We start from the raw sequence: 13,198 nt of genomic DNA on the forward strand, positions 1-13,198 counted from the left end.
GATTGATGAGGATTTTTATTTATTTAATCGACTTTAGAATAATACTTTCTGAATTAACTGTAAATATGACAATTCAAATAAGAGTTCTACAAGGCTGAAGTTATGCAATGCAACACATTGGAATTTGGAAAGCAATTCAGTCCAACTCAGCCCATGTTCTTTCTAATCATTGCAAGAGCAGCCTCCTTCTCCTTCAAGAGTTCTTTCAGTCGTTTGATTCTCTCATGACGCTTGATTTCTTCAGGGTCCATGAGTGCTGTAGAGCAGAGATAACTGGTTGGGATCTCTCCAGCCGTACTACTTCCCTGCTCACTCACAGTCGAAGGACATTGGATCTCCACAGATGTTAGCTCTTTATCTTCCATTTGAGCCTTTGTGGACTTTCTACCCTTTCGTTTAGCTGATTTTGCAATTGCGAAGGTACTGCTCCCTGAGGACCTGGTGTTTGGTGGTTTAGATGAACTAGGCTCCTCTTGTGAAGTGGATGATGAGCTCATTGCTTTCTCTTGTACTAGTGTTCCAGTCACCCCACACGGACACGCTGTGCATCTTTTTCCTTTTCCCCTTCTTCTTCTAGAGTTCGGCTTTATGTTGCTTGCTGTGCCACAGAAGGGCCCAGGAGCGCAATCCATAGCTTCAGCGTTTGTTTGTGGGTGGACAGATGGAACGGGTGAGTTTGAGCTTCTTTTTGAAATATGTACTGGATTGATTTCTGGCAGAGGTTTGGAAGGGACCCCTGTTTCAACTGCGGTGGAAATTAGATAATTGACAGTCGGTTCCTCATAGCCAAATATATATTCAGCATCAGATAAGATGTCTAGCTGAGGACTTGGACTGGTGAGGGGCTGCATTTTCAACTGAGGACTTGGACTGGCGAGGGGCTGCATTTTCAACTGAGGACTTGGACTGGCGAGGGGCTGCATTTTCAACTGAGGACTTGGACTGGCGAGGGGCTGCATTTTCAACTGAGGACTTGGACTGGCGAGGGGCTGCATTTTCAACTGAGGACTTGGACTGGCGAGGGGCTGCATTTTCAACTGAGGACTTGGACTGGCGAGGGGCTGCATTTTCAACTGAGGACTTGGACTGGCGAGGGTCTGCATTTTCAACTGAGGACTTGGACTGGCGAGGGGCTGCATTTTCAACTGAGGACTTGGACTGGTGAGGGGCTGCTTTTCCAGCTGAGGAGTTGGACTGGTGAGGGGCTGCTTTTCCAGCTGAGGAGTTGGACTGGTGAGGGGCTGCTTTTCCAGCTGAGGAGTTGGACTGGTGAGGGGCTGCTTTTTCAGCTGAGTTGGACTGGTGAGGGGCTGCTTTTCCAGCTGAGGAGTTGGACTGGTGAGGGGCTGCTTTTCCAGCTGAGGAGTTGGACTGGTGAGGGGCTGCTTTTCCAGCTGAGGAGTTGGACTGGTGAGGGGCTGCTTTTCCAGCTGAGGAGTTGGAATGGTGAGGGGCTGCTTTTCCAGCTGAGGAGTTGGAATGGTGAGGGGCTGCTTTTCCAGCTGAGGAGTTGGATTGGTGAGGGGCTGCTTTTCCAGCTGAGGAGTTGGACTGGTGTTTTCTGAACTTTCAGATACATTTTTAACTTTTTCTATTTTCTGTCTTTTAGCATCTATTGGGCAACTACCATCCTTCCTAGTTGCAGAGACCTGTGAAACAACAAGGTGCTTAATTTATAGAGTGGGGAAATACATCTTGAAAATGCTGTTCAAATTAATGGTACAACAATATACATTTTGTCTCGAAATTCAATCGTGACAATCTATTAGGCTATGGTAGACCAACAGTACCTCATGCATTAGTAAGCTTTAGATAAGTAGAAAATCATCAGTTACCTCTGCTTCCTTGTGTTCCCTCTTTTTTATCAAAATGTTTGATCCCTGTAACAATTTGCGAATAGCCTCTATGGTACGTTTGTTTGTGGTCCCAATCCGAGGAAACGCCTTAGGGATAGCCTTGGGTTTAGCGTCAATCCTCTCCAAACATATTTTCACATCAGATGTGATCCCAAACATCTGTTTCAGCAGGCGATCACACCTTTCCAAGGATTCCATGTCCAACACAGAAGTCCGCTGCTCAGGGATGGGATCTGATGAGCTCTAAAATTGGGGAATGATCAAGATTAAAAGCCTTGGTGAGTTTACTTTATTATACTGAACAAAAATATAAATGCAACGTGCAACAATTTCAAAGATATATACACTGTAACTCAGTACTATGGAAATCAGTCAATTGAAATAAATGTATTAGGCCCTAATCTATGGATTTCACATGACTGTGCAGAGGTCCACCCACTGGGGGAGCCAGGCCCAGCAAATCAGAATGCGTTTTTGCCCACAAAAGGGCTTTATTGCAAACAGAAATACTCCTTGCTCCCTAAATACTTGAGACATCTGTGGCATTGTGTTGTGTCAAAACTGCACATTTTAGAGTGGCCTTTTACTGTCCCCAGCGCAAGGTGCACCTGTGTAATGATCATGCTGTTTAATCAGCTTCTTGCTATTCCACACCTGTGAGGTGGATGGATAATTTTGACAAATGAGAAATGTTCACTAACAGAGATGTAAACAAATGTGTGTACTTTTTGTGCACATGGAACATTTCTGGGAAACATGGGACCAACACTTTACATGTTGCGTTTATATTTTTGTTCAGTGTAGCTATCCTACCGATCATGTAGTAATCTGAGTAGTGGGTTGTCTTACCTTTTCTTTGTGAGTCTCCATTTCTGTTTGGAGAGAGGTACTTCCAGTAATGTTGTCCATTTCTTGCGTAGCAGGATGGTGCTGGCTGTTTCCAATTCCCTGGTCAGTGGCATCATCCTGGACATTCCCCATATCTTGGGTTGAGGCACTGGGATGACTGCTTCCCATTTCCTTGCTAGTGGCATTGCCCTGAATGTTCTCTATTCGGATTCCAGTTGCACGGCCATGAAATCTTTGAAGAATTTTCCTATACTGACCAGTGATGTTATGCTGGCGGGAGTTCAACTCTTGGCCTGTTGCACTACCTTGACAGCCTGCCATGTCTTGGGCAGTGGCAATGCTCTGACACTTTTCTATTGACAGGCCAGATACTTTGTTCTGATTATCCACTATCTGGCCATTCAAATGATCTTGACTGCATAACACTTCTTGTTCAGCTTCCAAGTCATTCAGCATATGAGCCATTTCCTTGTCTTCTTCAGCTACTTTAGACACTGCTTTGGGTGGAAGGTATGAGACAAATATTACATTGGAGTCTTCGTCCTCATCGACTTCAGACTGTCTGAAAGGTTGCCTTGTTACGTCCCTTGTTGATATTGCCTGATATGTAAGGTCATCTTGGGGATCATCGTCACAGAGGTCAATGATGTCATCTGGTATAACAATGTGTTTAGGATCTGGTCTGGTTTTATTTGAAAATTGTGATCCAAGTGAGGAGCTTAAGGGTAGGGAGGGCGGTAAGCTGATTCTCTGATTGAATCCAACACTTTCTGCTGCCTGTGTGGTGGAGTCACCCATGTTCCTACTGGCCTCCAAGGGCTTTGATGGTCGGTTACAAAGCTCAGGGGTTTTCTTGGCAACAAAATACACCTTCCCATTGTACATCACTAAGGCATTGTCCTTCTCTTGGCCAATTCTTGTCTGACTCTCTTGGGAAGGTGAACACTTTTTTGCTGTGTTTTCACAGGGTTTGGTGGCTTTTTCCATCTCTGCCAGAGTTTTCAAAATATCTGAGGTCATAGAAGAGGAATTCACAGGAACGAGGCATTGAGCAGGTGAGCCATCTGCCTCCTCAATCACCCACTTAATAGGAGTGACCGGTCTTTTGCCATCCTTAGCAGTAGTAGAACACGGTGTCGAGCCTGATGATGAGCATTTAGAATGTGTCTGGCCAGGTGGCCTTGGAAGTCGGCTGAGGGAGAGGGGTGCCTTCTGAAATGTTGGACATAATGGAGTACCACCCGGTTTCATGGTTTGGACAGGGGACACATAAAGAACCATTGGCAAATTCGAATTTGAGGCACAGCTCGTTGATGAAGTAAATATCTGCCTCTTTATGGCTGGGGGGAGTGCGGATGCTGGAAGGGTTTTCACTTGAGCATTAGGAGGAATTTGAAGGTATTGTCCATTTGGAAGCGCTGGAGATTTCACAGTGACTGGCAACTGATCCTTATTCAAAAGTGTTAGCTCAGGTGATGTCAAGGATAACGCACTTTGGGCTACTTTTGTTGTTACTATAGGAGTCTGGATGCTCACTGATTTATATATTCCTGTCAGATTGGTTGGATTTTGAGAGGTACTCATGTAAAATGACCTTTTATTCACTGATTGTCCTTTAGCTGTGGGTCCCAGAGTAGACATGTTAATCTTCGAAATTGATGGCACGTCCAAGGTAAGATCTCGTTGAGGTTCAGAGATGTCCTTCATAGTGCTTGTTGGTGATCGAACAAACTGTCCGTTTACTTTTTGAACAGGGATCAGTTTCATAACATTTCTCCCATCAGTTCCCACAGCTGGCATCGCTTGGTAAAAGACACCTGTCCCACTGAAAAGGAAAAATGTAATACATAAGCATTTCACAGCAAGACAGTTCAGGCAATTAAAATCAATTTCTTGAGCGTTTTGATCATCTGTCCCTATAAAAAAATAGGCCTTTGTGTTCGATACAATAAACGAACAATACAGGCCACCTCTTAATTGAGATCAAATCAATGCAGTTAGATTTGCTTGTATAGAACAGCTGCTGGCTTAATCATGCATTGACACATCACACACTTTCCTTTTGTTGAATCTCACTTCCTACTTATTTGTTTTATATTTTTCCTTTGTCTTTAGTCTGACGTTTTTGTATAGGTTTTTGATTCTTGTGTTTCTTTAATACCCTTGAAAGCATCTTTGGATCTTTGAAAAGCGAATTATTATTATTTATAGTGGTGGCTGGAAGCTTGCCTGAAGACACATCCTGAATGTAATTCCGCTGCTCTATAGATTCTTACATACATTTAGTCTGAAACTGCCATCTTTGAAATAATTTGTGTGAGGGGTGTTCATTAGCGATTGGTTAGATTTGTTAGAGACGATCCAGAGTATCAAAGAATCATCATGTACGCCAGCTCTGGCCCAACCCATCGGTTTCTGGGACCAATCAGAATGTGTTCTCATTCTAGAAATCATAAGTGGAAGAGGCAAATCCAGAATAATCGTGGAGAAGAAACGTCAGTTGGCCGGGGCGATGTGGATGGGTAGCCAGGCAAGCGAATGGGGCCAATATCCATATGGTGCCATGGCAACCATGGCAACCATGGAACCATATGGATATTGGCCCCATTGGCTTGCCTGGCTACCCATCCACACCTTGGTTAGCGCGCACTGCGCCCGGCCCGCGACAGGAGTCGCTGGTGTGCGATGAGACAAGGACATCCCTACCGACCAAGCCCTCCCTAACCCGGATGACGCTAGGCCAATTGTGCGTCGCCCAACGGACCTCCCGGTCGCGGCCAGTTCCGACAGAGCCTGGGCGCGAACCCAGGGTCTCTAATGGCACAGCTGGCGCCCTTAACCACTGTGCCACCCGGGAGGCCCGGGGGGGGGGGGGGGGGGGTTGGAGTGGCTATTATGTAAACAACAGCATCCCTTTCATTGCATCTTCAGTGCCATCTGAGTTAGTGCATAAGGATTCATACTGGGGGTGGGCAGTATCCAGATGTTCATAATGTTCCTGTACCATACCAACGCTATTTCTTTTCAAACGTAAAAATAATAAATCAATATTTATTATTTTGGGGGAATTAGGGTCCCAACAAATTACTATCAAATTCCCATAGCGGTCTCTAGCTAAATGCTAACAAGTGCAAGCGAACATAAACTAATTGCAAGAATAGACTGCTATCTCAAATACTGGAGCCCTGAGACATATAATTTATTTGGCACATCTTAGATGGTTAACTTAAGTTATAAGCAGCGAGGTTTCATGCAACACAAAAGCCCCTGCGACACGAGGGGCTTAGAGCTTTAGGGGGCCCAGGGACGGTATTGAAAATCATAGTCTATATTTAAGAATACCCCGGTATACAGTATTTCGCTAAAGCCTAATTCATACAAGACCATACAGACTGCCCAGGTCTTCACAAGTGTTGCAGTATGTGCAGTGTACTCTCCACCTGACTCACACTATGCTGAACAACTCATTGCCCAACTGGTAGCCTGTTGACTCCCTGCGAGTAAAACACCATGCTATTGAAGTTATCATTGGTGGTGACTTTAATCAAGTGAGCATGGACAAGCTGTGTAGAGGCCACAATCTTGAGCAGATCCATAAAACCATAAGGGGGCAAAATATTATTGAACTGATGATCATCCACCTATCATCCGTCTACTCTGAACCTGCTATTTCTGACCCACAAGTGACCACAGTGTTGTTACAATACTATTTAAACTGAAGAGGTCCAAAAATCATACTGTCAGAAAGGTATTCAGGCCACTGCGAGACTCAAGCACGTGTTCATTTGGGCAGTGGATCACCTCCCACCACTAAGACCCACCACCTCAAAGTCAGATGCCAAAAGAGAAGTTCGCTGCCATGTATGCTTCTCTACAATGAAAAATAGAGGATCACTTCCCAACAAAATCTGTTTGGCTCCATTTCCGTGATAAGCCATGGATAACCCCAGAGATAAAGGCAATGGTCAGAGACCGCCAGAGAGCATTCCATAACCAAATCACAACCCTATGGAAGGAATTAAGGAATAAGGTGCAAGGGACATTTTTTTACTGGAAAAGCAAGATCCTGCCCAGTGGCATACGAACATCAAAGATTTAGCCAACCTCTCCCAAACTGAGGCAACCTGACAATAGACATGGTACAGAAAATTCAATTAAGAAAGCACTATCAAAAGCAGGGATTGTAACCGATTCAGGGAACAGAACCAAAAACCAGAAAAATACGGGTTTTTTCAAGGAACAGAACCTGGAACGAAAGTGCTCCATACCGTTTCAGAATAAAACTTATTTTAAAATCCAGATGAAATCCCAGGCAGACTAATAAAGGAGTTTGCATATGAACTGAGCAGAACACTGGCTGACATTCTTACCTCTCTCTACAAGAAGGCATCATACCTGAAAAGAAGCTATAGTGGTCCCCATTCCTAAAACCAAACCACCCTCCATCAGTGAAATACATCTCACTACATCACCAAGCAAAGTAGCTGAGAGCTTTATCACAGAATGTGCTCTGACCAACATCCTACCCCAGATAGACACCCAGCAGTACAGATGTCTGCAAGGCTGATCAACAGCACACTGTCTGGTGGGTCTAACCAACAGAGCTCTTCAAGTCTGAGGATAAGCATAGTTCCACCTGCTCCCTGGTGACCACTGACTTTGGCAAAGCCTTTAGCCGTGTCTGCCACAACCTCACCACCACCAGGATGTTAGAGCTCGGGCTTCGACAATCGCTCGCCAGATGGATATGCAACTTCCTCTCCAATAGACACCAGGTGGTGAGGTATCATTGTATGCTGTCTGTCAGTAATCTCTTGGCCTACCTCAAGGAACTCTGCTTGGTCCACTGAATGTTACAGCATACATTAGTGCAGCCAGGAAATCAGCAGTCAAGCAATGGACATTTGTGGATTACCTTAATTTATTAGAAACAAGAACACCAAAATCCACTTGCACCACCCAAGAAGACCTGGCTGACCTGGAGAAGTGGTCAGTGGGGAGACACATGCTCCATGCGCACTTCACTAAGTCACCACCCACAATACCACCTGTCAATCAACAACACAGAACTCTAGAAGGTAGAGGTTATCAAGATCCTAGGAATCTTCATTCAAGGCGATCTAAGAATGACAACACAGGTAGAGCACATCGGTGAAAAGGCCAGCCGACATCTGTTCCTCTTCCGACGCCTTAAACACTTCCACATCCCTAAGAAGGACCTGGTAATGGTATTCACCACCTAAGTTCGACAAGCGGTGGAATATGCTGCCCCAGTGTGGCATGCAGGGCTAACCAAAAGTCTGACACCATCGAGAGGGTCCAGAGAAGAGCAGTATGCATCGTCATGGGCACAGACTACACCTCCTACTCAGATGCATGCACCAATCTGGACCTACCATCACTCCACAAATGCAGGGAAAGTCTCTAAAGATCCATCGCAAGAGCTTATCTAAAATCCAATCCCTACCACCACAGTTTAGTTGAGACCAACTCCTCAACTAAACTGGAACTGAATCATTGCAGCACTGAGCGTTTCCGTTTTAGTGCCATCCCAGCCATGGTTCGCCTCAACGGTTGACGATGAAACATTTTTTTTAATTTCCATGTTCTATTGTCTACAGCTGTTGCATATCGTTTTAATATTCAAATGTTCGTTGTACTCACAATTCAGCATGTTGCTGCCACTTGTACAATGTTCTGTTGAAAAACACTCAATATCTCAAGTAGAGGACGACCGATTAATCGGAATGGCCGATTAATTAGGGCTGATTTCAAGTTTTCATAACAATCGGAAATCTGTTTTTGGACACCAATTTTGCAGATAATTATTATTTTTTTTACACCTTTATTTAATATTTTTAACTAGGCAAGTCAGTTAAGAACACATTCTTATTTTCAATCACGGCCTAGGAATGTTGGGTTAACTGCCTCGTTCAGGGGCAGAAGACAGATTTTCACCTTGTCAGCTCGGGGGATTCAATCTTGCAACCTTAAAGGTAACTTGTCCAACGCAATAACGACCGTTGCACTCCACAAGGAGACTGACTGCCTGTTACGCGAATGCAGTAAGCCAAGGTAAGTTGCTAGCTAGCATTAAACTTATCATAACCACTAGTTAACTACACATGGTTGCTGATATTACTAGATATTATCTAGCGTGTCCTGCGTTGCGTGTAATCTGACTGAGCATACAAGCATCTAGGTATCTGACTGAGCGGTGGTAGGCAGAAGCAGGCGCGTAAGCATTCATTCAAACAGCACATTAGTGCGTTTTACCAGCAGCTCTTCGTTGTGCATTGCGCTGTTTATGACTTCAAGCTTATCAACTCCGGAGATGAGGCTGGTGTAATCGAAGTGAAATGGCTGGCTAGTTAGCGCGCGCTAATAGCGTTTCAAACGTCACTTGCTCTGAGCCTTGGGGTGGTTGTTTCCCTTGCTCTGCATGGGTAACGCTGCTTCGAGGGTGGCTGTTGTCGTTATGTTCCTGGTTTGAGCGAGGAGAGGGACGGAAGCTATATTGTTACACTGGCAATACTAAAGTGCCTATAAGAACATCCAATAGTCAAAGGTTAATGAAATACAAATGGTATAGAGGGAAATAGTCCTATAATTCCTATAATAACTACAACCTAAAACTTCTTACCTGGGAATATTGAAGACTCATGTTGAAAGGAATCACCAGCTTTCATATGTTCTCATGTTCTGAGCAAGGAACTGAAACGTTAGCTTTCTTACATTGCACATATTGCACTTTTACTTTCTTCTCCAACACTTTGTTTTTGCATTATTTAAACCAAATTGAACATGTTTCGTTATTTACTTGAGGCTAAATTGATTTTATTTATGTATTATATTAAGTTAAAATAAGTGTTCATTCAGTATTGTTGTTATTGTCATTATTACAAATAAAAAATTTTAAAAAATTGTCCCATTGATCGGTATCGGCCCCTTTGGTCCTCCAATAATCAGTATTGGTATCGGCGATGAAAAATCATAATCGGTCGAACTCTAATCTCAAGCCCAGATTGTCATAAAGTTATGTCTTGCCAGGCAGTGTTACTTTGCGAGGTGGGATATAGGTTTCCTATTTCTTTGTGCGATTAGCAGCTATGAAACAAAATAGCAGAAATACCTTAAACATCTACTGCAGCATTTTTCTAACCCTAACTCACACTCCTAACTCATACTTGACGTTTGACTATTTATTTGCAAATGTAATGCTCACACTGTAAAGCCCTGAAAATTGACCACCTGCCAACATGGCAGGTGAAATAGACAATCTTACCCACCAATATCTAAATCTACTCACATTTGGCAGGTGTTCATTTTATGCCCTGCTATTATTCCCGACCACATTTGTGAAGGAATAGTGGCAACGTCAAACATAGCTACTCCAAACCAGTTGATGGCGCTATAAAACCTTCACCAGTAAATTTACTGAACAGATTAATTTGAATTGTTATGCGTGCACTAAGGAAGGTTTGTAGCTAGTATTAATGATATCAGAATAAATTCACATGGCGGCACTGTTGCAAACATCTTTGCTATTGTGCTAAAATTTGAACACTTCCAGTAAAATGTTCCCTGAATCAAGTGTGTGTGTGGTATTCAAATAAAATAAAACAGTTGTGTCTAGGAGCCTTCGTTGCTACTCGCAGCTATATTTACAACTTGAATTTGTAGCATGACAATTGATTTTATAAACTCATTGCTTCAATCAGTAGTAGAAGAGCAATATTGTTATAGAGCAGTAGTCCATTGTTATAGTCTCTGTTATAGCTCAATGCATGTGTGCAATGTGATGGATAGCCTTGCATAGCCTAATATTTCCTTTCATTGTTGGGGAGTAGCTTCAGTTCAGTCTACTTTCAGTGTAGTTCAAACTCCTGATGTAGGCAAACCCTCGTGGAACATTGATTACAGTATGTTGCCCTAATCCTATAGAAAAAATTATGGTAGCCAATAAATAATAAATTGCCAATGTATTATTTCATTAAGTTGTCCAGTAAAGCCAAATATAAATTGGGCACTGTGGAATAAAGCTACCGCACCCCCACAAACTGTTTTTGGTATAGGCTACAGCCGAGGGATGAGGTTGGGGAATCCCTCTCTCATAGAAAGTGTTCTAAATGCCAAGGACTGGCAGTCCATTACATCCAAGAGATAGGCCACGTTTTAACCATATGTTGAAACTGTATATTGTTTTCATTCTTGCTGTTTGTAAACAATGGAGTAATAAAACCTTGTATATTTTGGGTTATGATTTTAAAAAAAGAGGGATAGAGGTTAGTCTTCCAGAATCAATGGCTTAATATCAAGAACTTAAATGAACATCAAACAGCTTCCCAAATTCCAGACTGTACATTTGTTTATTTTGATTGCACAAGACTGGATCTTTAAAACTTCGAGATCGGTGGCCCCTGCACGGGACGATTGAGCTAACGTAGGCTAATGCGATTAGCATGAGGTTTTAAGTAACAAGAAAATGTACAAAGACATAGACATACCTGATTTTGTCAGAAAGCTTAAATTTTTGGTAATCTAACTGCACTGTCCAATTTACAGTATCTACTACAGTGAAAGAATCCCATGCTATTGTTTGAGGAGAGTGAACAATTTGAACATAAGTTATAAATAAACAAATTAGGCATATTTGGGCAGCCTTGATACATTTTAAACAAATGCAATGGTTCATTGGATCAGTCTAAAACTACACATACATTGCTGCCATCTAGTGGCCAAAATGTATATTGCACTTGGGCTGGAATAATACATTATGGCCTCTCTTACATTTCAAAGATGTACAAATTAAATTTAAAAAAAGTTGTTTTTTTCCTTGTATTATATTTTACCAGATCTATTGTGTTATTCTCCTACATTCCTTTCACATTCCCACAAACTTCAAGGTGTTTCCTTTCAAATGGTACCAAGAATATGCATATCCTTGGTTCAGGGCCTGAGCTACAGACATTTAGAAAAAAGGGGCGGATCCTTAACAATAGCTAAACCTAATCTCATTGTTTTAAAATCTGTCTAATTTTAACGCAGCAATCAGCAGTTGAAACAATAACAAACCACTCAAATTCATAGAGTTATGGATACAAAGACTGGCCATGATATTAACATTCTAGTTTTAACCATGTTTTGAGGCTTTATTCGTGTGTTACATTTACTTTGGAGTAAAACAAGGTTATATTTTGGGTTCTGATGGGATAGTTTAACTAAACTCATGAGGTATTTAAATTATACAAGTTATATTCAAGAATCATTGGGTACATATTAATTTATACATCCAAAAATTGATGTAGCTGTCAGATTGTCCCTTAAATGAAATGTATTGCATTTGAATCGTTTAGGCAGGGCTAGGCTACTTCCTTAAATTCCAATGTAATCCTTTCTTAAATTCAATTGAATTCACCCATTTCAAAAAAGATTGAGACCAATCCTCAAATTACATGTTTTGATACAGATTAACTGGTTATTCTTACCTGCGACACGCGCCTTGGGATGCCATCGTTTTGCCTTGATTACTGTATGAGATATTCAAGTTACTCATGCTATCCAAGGTAGCTAGCTAGGTAGCTAGCTAACTAGTCTATCGAACCAGACAACGTCGGCAGTGTGAAGCGCCAAAAAGCAGCGGGAACCCCTTCTTGTAGTTTATATCAAGTTACATGCATGCCTAACAGAAAAATATAGTAACGTCGTAGGCGATCTAATGTCTGGTAACGTCGTTTGTTGACGGCTGCGCCATCTAACGTTAGCTAGCTAGCTTAGAGCTGTCGGTCTCAGTGATTGAACAGCTCAGGCCAGGGTAACGCTCGTTACGTTGCTTTTGTATAAATGACTGTCTAAATAGCTAACTCATCTAACTTACATTAGTGCCTACCAGTGATGTACTTTCTCCTGGAAAAGAATGTCACTTTCCAAAACTAACGTTATCCAACTGACTAAATAACATATAGCTATCGTCAATCAATTTCCGTAGATATCCTTTTTTTTGCGTTACACTTCCGTGAAACGTTACCAGGGTGCACATTCAAGAAGTGGAATAATTCAAGTTCATCAACAGCATCAGAATTCCGCGTATAAAAGGCTGTTTGCAAGAGTCAATTGAGACCAGTATTTGTATCAAACTGTAGAAATCAATACAGCAGTATATTTCTCTCATCTCCATTCAAACCAGAGGGCGAACAGAACAGATCAAAACAACGTTCATAAAACATCGACGATCTTGAATCCCCACTTGAGACGGCTACAATAATAAAACATAACTTCCGGGGACAATATACAATTTCCGGTGTGATTTGGAGACATCTTCGGGCCGTTTTTAGAAGCGTTGCAGAAGCAACTGCTCATGTTATGTTCAGTTATTTAATTGTACCCCTCCCCCTCCCCTATAAGCTTGCAGGGCTGGGTTTTCATTGCTTGCAGGAAGCAAATAGCCTACAGGGTAGCACTAGCAGTGTGTTAGGAACATATATCGTTATTTT

At 42.4% G+C, this 13,198-nt stretch overlaps 1 protein-coding gene across 1 annotated transcript; it reads right to left on the reverse strand.

Annotated features, from left to right (window-relative positions):
- lrif1 (ligand dependent nuclear receptor interacting factor 1) lies at nt 1–12,974 on the reverse strand. The gene is made up of 4 exons (XM_036986947.1): nt 12,194–12,974; nt 2,706–4,530; nt 1,836–2,099; nt 1–1,649 (listed from the first exon to the last, which is right to left on the reverse strand). The coding sequence occupies exons 1-4, from the start codon at nt 12,259–12,261 to the stop codon at nt 147–149; spliced, it is 3,660 nt and encodes a 1,219-aa protein (XP_036842842.1). The 5' UTR covers nt 12,262–12,974; the 3' UTR covers nt 1–146.
- Nucleotides 12,975–13,198: the final 224 nt, after the last annotated feature.

The sequence above is a fragment of the Oncorhynchus mykiss genome, chromosome 9 (assembly GCF_013265735.2).
Source record: "Oncorhynchus mykiss isolate Arlee chromosome 9, USDA_OmykA_1.1, whole genome shotgun sequence".
Lineage (NCBI taxonomy): Eukaryota > Metazoa > Chordata > Actinopteri > Salmoniformes > Salmonidae > Oncorhynchus > Oncorhynchus mykiss.

Excerpts from the sequence above, each read along its gene's own strand:
- lrif1 (XM_036986947.1), bottom strand. The coding sequence starts at position 12,261 with ATGAGTAACTTGAATATCTCATACAGTAATCAAGGCAAAACGATGGCA. Across the intron at positions 2,100-2,705 it reads TGGAGACTCACAAAGAAAAG|AGCTCATCAGATCCCATCCC; the intron begins GTAAGACAACCC and ends CCCCAATTTTAG. Across the intron at positions 1,650-1,835 it reads GGGAACACAAGGAAGCAGAG|GTCTCTGCAACTAGGAAGGA; the intron begins GTAACTGATGAT and ends GTTGTTTCACAG.